Below are 7,904 nucleotides of genomic sequence, written 5' to 3' on the forward strand. Positions count from 1 at the left end.
ATCTGATTAAGTTCCCTATACGTCTCAAATGGAGGAAGATTTGGCCTGTCAGTGTTTTTAATAACAGTTCCCTGCATTTGTTTCACTCTATAGAAGCATAACTTTCTGAGGTTGCGTCCCACCGCATGCATCTGGTGCCCCTTTCATTCCTTATCAGCCCCCACACAACTTAAGTCCACCAATGTGTGAAAGTATTGTGTGACCTTGCTGCATTGCATAGCAGCTGGATTATAAGAGACATTTTCCCCAGTGCTTTTAGAAGGTTGTTTCCTACACCTCACTAGAACACACACACACACTAAAGAACTGTATGTGAATGCTAACATTCATGATTAATGTTTCCCCTAACAAATTAACATGGGGCATTTGTGATGTTTCAAAGGTTTCCTGGGATCAAACAAACATCACTGGTCAATTTTCAATCAACAGTTTAATCATCAGCTTAGCTTCTAACGTGCCAGAGGGCATCAGACCCCAAGTATTCAAGAAGGACATTCCTGTTGTGTCTGTGTGAGTGTGAGGTGGCAGAGCAGACCAACCAGCAAACAGGGAGTGTCGCGTCTCAGCTGTGTGTCTGGTATAAATACCTCAGCCCCGGCGTCAGTGTGTCCTCACAGCTTCAGCCGATCGGTCTGGGACGTCAAACACAGGATGGCAGTGCCGAAGAAAGTGTGTGTGGTCGGCTCTGGAAACTGGTGAGTGAAGGATTCTTCATCTGTCAGCGAGTCTTGGGGGTTTATAGTTTAAAGTTGGGTTGATCTGTCAGCTGTGTGACAGTCGAGTGTGTGTCCTGGACTAGATTTCATGAATGTTGTCTGGGAAACACTTCACACACAGAGTAAAATATTGTAAAGACGCAGCTCCGTTCAGATTATTTCTTTGTCCTTCGACTTTGTGCGATGTCTGCTCTTACTGTATGTGATGTTGCTGACAGTCAGCATGACATTTAGGGAGGTCAGAGGTGGAGGCATTATTCACATGCTGAAGGTAGAAGGCTGCTGCTGGTGACAGCCCTGCAATCGTGTTTGTGCTTGAGACACAATGAGAACATTTGTGTGATTTTAAATCGACTCAAAGGTGCTGATTGTGAGGCTAAGAGCGGGTTATTCTGATTAGTGTTAATATTCATTCATCAACACATAAGTGCCAATTGTAATGCTTTTGCAGGCCCAAAGAGTGACTTTTAAAGTGCATATACATATATGTGCATATTATTTCATTAAAACTCTTATTATTTTATGGATCAGATTGTCCTAAAGGGAAGTAAGTCAAATAAAGGCTGTCAAGTAAACAGAAATACACAAGAGTGTGAAGTAAATACTGAGAGTAAAAATTTTTGAAATGAAAAAAATCTTATTTATATTCCACTACTGAAAACAGTTGTGTCAGATGCTTCATATGCGGTAAGAAATACTTTAATCCTGATAATTTATAAGTGATCTTAAACACAGATTCCTCCTGACTCTTATAACGCAACATTCACCTTACAGCATCACTGCCACATCTCAGCTACAGGAGAACATTTGAGTTTCTTTAGAGCCTCTGATGAGAATGACTAGCAGCAGTTAATAAGTTATTGTCTTATAATTACTGAATTAAATAGGCTTAAAATATGTGTTTTTACAGATTCTTGTCAATATGTCTCTAACCTTTGTTGTTCAACCTGCTGATGTCTTGGCACTACGATGGTGTTTGTGTGTCTTCATGCCCACAGGGGCTCTGCCATTGCCAAGATTGTGGGTGCCAACGCTGCCAAGTATGACACGTTTGAGACCACAGTGAACATGTGGGTGTTTGAAGAGATGGTGGGGGGCCGGAAACTCACAGAAATCATCAACACAGAACACGAAAACGTGAAATATCTGCCCGGTCACAAGCTGCCCCCCAATGTGGTGAGCAGGGCGACACACTGATGACCCATAGCAGCCATTCTTTCTACTGATGCCTCACCGTTGTGTCCTCTCTACTCCACAGTTGGCTGTTCCAGACTTGGCTGAGTCTGTGAAGGGAGCCGACGTCCTGATCTTCGTGGTCCCCCACCAGTTCATCGGACGGGTTTGTGACACCATCAAAGATCACGTCAAGAAGGACGCTGTCGGCATGTCTCTCATCAAGGTGGCTGTTGGAGTTAGAGTCTGTCATTTTGAAGCATTGAATGTTGTTCTCAGGCTCTTATTAACAATGATCGGATAAACAAATAATTTATGGAAAATAAATTAAGATTATGGAATAAAGGTTGAACTACAGAGAAATTTTTTTAAAATGCAGAATTTAAAATTTAGAATTAAATTATAATAAATACGTACACTATGGATGAATGGTGTGCAGCAGCGATAAAAAAAATAAAAATAAAGCAGGCAGGTTGTTTCATGATGTCATAAATCTACAACAAAGTGTATTTAATGTACAAAAATATATAAATACTTTAAAAGAAGTAGTAAAATAGAATATATGTTTGAGGGCATAAACAGGTAAAATATTCCTTACAGAGAGGTGTGGTAAAGGAATATGAGGTCACCAGTTATTCTTATTTTAGTAGGTTTCACAGTGAGTGAAGCCGTTCATATGATGAATAGATTTTTGTGAATTCTGTGCTTGTTTTGTGATCCAGGGTGTGGATGTGGGCCTGGACGGCCTGAAGCTGATCTCTGAAGTCATTCGGGGCCGACTGGGGATCGACATGACGGTCCTCATGGGCGCAAACATCGCCAATGAGGTTGCGGATGAGAAGTTCTGTGAGACGACTATCGGTATGGAGGATAACCATTCTTGACTTTGATGCCTGTAAAAAAAAAGGGACAAAAAAAAAAAGAATGATTGCACAGAATACCCTGAAAAAAGATTTTGGTTTTTTTTTAAAAACTATATGTCAGACCTTCTTTTTTTTGTTCATGTGATGGATTTTGAAGCTGATGCGTCACTTTGGACACAGGGTGCACCAACAAGGCCCACGGGCCCATGCTGAAGGAGCTGATGCAGACCACCAACTTCCGTGTGACGGTGGTAGAAGAGTCTGACGTCGTGGAGATCTGTGGGGCTCTCAAGGTTTTTTTCTGTTATCCTTCATGAAAACTAATGTATTTTTCAATCACAACTGCAGTGCAGTCGCAGCAGCACCTCCGGTTTTTATTCCGCTCCAGAACATTGTGGCGGTGGGCGCAGGTTTCTGCGACGGCCTGGGTTGTGGCGATAACACCAAGGCGGCGGTGATTCGCCTGGGCCTGATGGAGATGATCGCCTTCGCCAGGGTCTTCTGCACCAACTGCCCCGTCTCCTCCGCCACATTCCTGGAGAGCTGCGGCATCGCTGACCTGATCACCACCTGCTACGGGGGACGCAACCGCAAGATCGGGGAGGCCTTCGCGAAAACGGGCAAAGTATGAAGATTCTCAATCGTTCTCAAATCTATTTCCCGTGAAAAATCGGATGTTGTAACTTAAGACATTCATCATATTTCTCTCTGTTTAGACTATCGAGCAGCTAGAGAATGAGCTGCTGAATGGACAGAAGCTTCAAGGTCCAGCAACCGCTGCTGAGGTGCATCAGGTCCTGAAACAGAAGGACATGTTGAATAAGTAAGTTTGTTGTTTATTTGAGCGATATGATAAATCACAGCATGGGTTGTTTATCACTTCTGCAGTTATTGATATTGGCAACGAATCCGATTTTCACTGGTATCTATAACAATGAAATCCGACTGCACTTTCATCACTGTGGTATTTAAAGAATGCAACAAATTGGTGTTGTTTTGGGTAATAAAAGTGGGATCATTCCCTCTCTCTGTCTCCAGAGGAAGTTCCAATCCTCTTTTCGTCTCTTCATTTTAAAGGAAGTCAATAATCCTGGTTGACTGAATCTTTCCCTCATTTTTATATCTTTCTTTCACTTTTCCAGGTTTCCTCTTTTTACTGCCGTCTACCAGATCTGCTTCAACGGCCACCAGGTTTCAGATTTCATCAAATGTTTGCAGAACCACCCAGAGCACATGTAAAGGACCGATAACTGGGTGGCAGTTGAGAAAAGACTGTTTCGCTAAATCACTCTATAATCCAGATGATCACACAGGAGAATAGGTTTCATCTCGACCGCCGCCGCGTTGACCCCCCCTCTGCTGCATCGCTGACAAAAGAGGTGCTCCTTTTTCTCTGTTTAGAAGCATACATGAAATAATGCATAAAAAAAGTCTTAAAGCAGTTACAATTTTTTATTACCCCTGTCTTCATCCTGATGTGAATATTATCAAATATCCGGACATTTCTTGGTTAAAAGTGCCTTTACCATTCTACTAATCTGTATCATGTCGTTTTTAAAGCACAGAATACACAGCATTGACTGAACACATGCTCTTCTTTTTTTCATCTGGACTTCTTAGCCTAAAAAGATTCATTTTGGAATAAATTATTGAACTCATTGTGCTTGTGTTCACTCTTAAATATATTTTTTCCCAACTTGCTGGTGTCTCCCTGCAGGATACAATCACACACACACACCCTCCAGCCTGGTTGTAACCGGAGCTGAGCTCAGTCACGCTGCCACTCTAAACTCTTCACCTTTACCATTTTCTAGAGCGAGTTTCAACCTTTCTTTAAGTGCATGTCCTGCGTCAGTCCTCAAAGGTGATGGCTGCTTTATTCAGTCTGGACTTTTATTTGGTGGTACTTGTGGCAAATCCATGAGAACATTTTTATATTTAAATGTATACATGTTTTAGAAACTGACTTTTTTTTTAAAATCTATTGGTTCAATCACAAATTTTTTTGGGAATGATATTTAGTCCTGCCCTCCATTGACAAAAACCAATCTGTGCTCATTCGCAGCCATCTGTCTGTCACCAGATGCTGATTATCCTATCATTATTCCCATTGTGCACCTGTGGCACACCCTCTCTTTGTTTTATTATTCCATTTCTTCTTTGTCATGGAACATGGAGTAACATAATTTTACACTCTTTGAATGGTGTCCCTTACATAGTATTTAGTCCACTAGCCTGTGAGATTTCTAATAATAACGTGCTCCAAAGGGGGAAATGTCCATCTATAATTAGACAGCAGGCAGCACTGCAGCTGCTGGACACAACAGATGAAGGGATGCCTCTTTTTGAAACGCTTCAGCAAGGCGAAGTGCATAATTCAGCTTTTGAGCTGCTTCAAATCACTTTTTAATAAGCATCAGGGACACAAATCAGCAAGCCTGGGCCCTACAGAAAAAAGAAATAGAGAAACCAAATAAACCGTAGGTGTAAATTTTTTGTTTCCCTTCATAGGTTGTAGTTGCGGCTATCGACCACTAGGGTGCAGCATCACATCAATCACAAGCCCATCCATCAACCTGATCTCCCGGTGGTAGATATACGATAACCTACTTGATTACAGTACTCTTTATGTAACACACACTCCCCCACGCTGTGATCTAATTTAATGAGATAACAGAAAAATTTAAATTTGACCAAAGTCTGGGGTCAAAAAAAAAAGAAAAAAAAAGACAAGATAAAAAACAAAAACAAAACAAAAAAAACACACCCCCGAAAGCCGGCAGGGATGTTTGGCACCCATCCACTCATTGAGGGAGGAGGGGCTTGCCTCACTTCCTCAATTCCAGTCCTCATCTGTGGGCGGCAGTTAACGTGTGTTAGTCTCATCAGTGACACCTTCAAAATAAAAGAAACTACTTCCTTTACAGTTCCAACGTAAAAGCAGACTCAACCAGAAAGCGAATCAATTTCCTCCATCTAGCCCTGTCCTTTGAATCCTCTTCTCTCACACCAACTACCTTCATGTCCTCTTTCATTACATCCATAAACCTCCTCTTTGGTCTTCCTCCAGGCCTCCTGCCTGGCAGTTCAGAACTCAGCATCCTTCTACCAATATATTCACTATCTCTCCTCTGGACATGTCCAAACCATCTCAGTCTGGCCTCTCTGACTTTATCTCCACAACCTCTAACATGTGCTGTCCCTCTGATGTACTCATTCCTGATCCTATCCTTCCTGGTCACTCCCAGAGAGAACCTCAGCATCTTCATCTCTGCTACCTCCAGCTCTGTCTCCTGTCTTTTCCTCAGTGACACTGTCTCTAGACCAAACAACAGCGCTGGTCTCACCACAGTTTTGTACACCTTTCCTTTCATTTTAGCTGAAACTCTTCTATCACACACCACACCTGACACTTTCCTCCACCCGTTCCATCCTGCCTGGACACGCTTCTTCACCTCTTTTCCACACTCTCCATTGCTCTGGACTGTTGACCCTAAGTACTTCAAATCTTCCACCTTCTTGATCTCTTCTCCCTGTAACCTCACTCTTCCACTTGGGTCCCTCTCATTCACACACATGTACTCTGTCTTACTGCGGCTAACCTTCATTCCTCTCCTTTCCAGGACAAACCTCCACCTCTCTAGCTTCTCCTCCACCTGTTCCCTGCTCTCACTACAGATCACAATGTCATCTGCAAACATCATAGTCCATGGAGATTCCTGTCTCACCTCGTCTGTCAGCCTGTCCATCACCATAGCAACAAGAAGGGGCTCAGAGCTGATCCCTGATGCAGTCCCACCTCCACCTTGAACTCCTCTGTCACACCTACAGCACACCTCACCACTGTCTTACAGTCCTCATACATGTCCTGCACCGCTCTAACATACTTCTCTGCCACTCCAGACTTCCTCATTCAATACCACAGTTCCTCTCTGGGCACCCTGTCATCAGCTTTCTCCAGATCTACAAAAACACAATGCAGCTCCCTCTGGCATTCTCTGTACTTCTCTATCAACATCCTCAAAGCAAATACTGCATCTGTAGTACTCCTTTTTGGCATGAATCCATACTGCTGCTCACAAATGTTCACTTCTGCCCTTAGACTAGCTTCCACTACTCTTTCCCATAACTTCATTGTATGGCTCATCAGCTTTATTCCTCTGTAGTTGCCACAACTCTGCACATCTCCCTTGTTCTTAAAAATGGGCACCAGCACACTTCTCCTCCATTCCTCAGGCATTCTCTCACTATCTAAGATCCTGTTGAACAACCCAGTCAGAAACTCTACTGCCACCTCTCCTAAACACTTCTAAACCTCTACAGGTATATCATCAGGACCGACTGCCTTTACACTCTTCATCATCTTCAATGCCCTCCTCACTTCATCCTGACTAATCTTTGCTACTTCCTGGTCCACAACAGTCACCTCTTCTAGTCTTTGTTGTCTCTCATTTTCCACGTTCATCAACTCTTCAAAGTACTCTTTCCATCTTCCCATCACACTACTGGCACCTGTCAATAGACTTCCATCCCTATCCTTAATCACCCTGACCTGCTGCACATCCTTCCCATCTTTGTCTCTGTCTTGCCAACCTGTATAGATCAGTCTCTCCCTCCTTACTGTCCAACCTAGCATACCAGTCATCAGAAGCTTCTTGTTTGGCCTTTGCTACCTCTACCTTCACCTTACGCTGCATCTCCCTGTACTCCTGTCTACTCTCCTCAGTCCTCTCAGTGTCCCACTTCCTCTTAGCTAACCTCTTTCTCTGTATACACTCCTGTACCTCCTCATTCCACCACCAAGTCTCCTTATCTACTTTCTTTCCAGATGACACACCAAGTACTCTCCTACCTGTCTCCCTGATCACATTAGCTGTGGTTTTCCAGTCATCTGGAACCATCTCCTGGCCACCCAGAGCCTGTCTTAACTCCTTCTTAAAAGTCATGCAACACTCTTCCTTTTTTAGCTTCCACCATTTCGTCTCCTGCTCTGCCTTTGCCCTCTTCATCTTCCTCACCACCAGAGTCATCCTACACACCACCATCCTGTGCTGTTTGGCTACACTCTCACCTACCACTACTTTGCAGTCACTGATCTCCTTCAGGTTACACCGTCTACACAAGATGTAGTCTACCTGTGTGCTCTTATAGG

General features: G+C 43.3%; 1 protein-coding gene across 1 annotated transcript; it reads left to right on the forward strand.

Annotated features, from left to right (window-relative positions):
• Window positions 1-545: 545 nt before the first annotated feature.
• gpd1b (glycerol-3-phosphate dehydrogenase 1b) lies at window positions 546-4,411 on the forward strand. The gene is made up of 8 exons (XM_068315388.1): window positions 546-695; window positions 1,715-1,892; window positions 1,975-2,115; window positions 2,612-2,750; window positions 2,933-3,045; window positions 3,141-3,377; window positions 3,469-3,575; window positions 3,895-4,411. The coding sequence occupies exons 1-8, from the start codon at window positions 652-654 to the stop codon at window positions 3,989-3,991; spliced, it is 1,056 nt and encodes a 351-aa protein (XP_068171489.1). The 5' UTR covers window positions 546-651; the 3' UTR covers window positions 3,992-4,411.
• Window positions 4,412-7,904: the final 3,493 nt, after the last annotated feature.

This window comes from Antennarius striatus, chromosome 5, assembly GCF_040054535.1.
Source record: "Antennarius striatus isolate MH-2024 chromosome 5, ASM4005453v1, whole genome shotgun sequence".
Lineage (NCBI taxonomy): Eukaryota > Metazoa > Chordata > Actinopteri > Lophiiformes > Antennariidae > Antennarius > Antennarius striatus.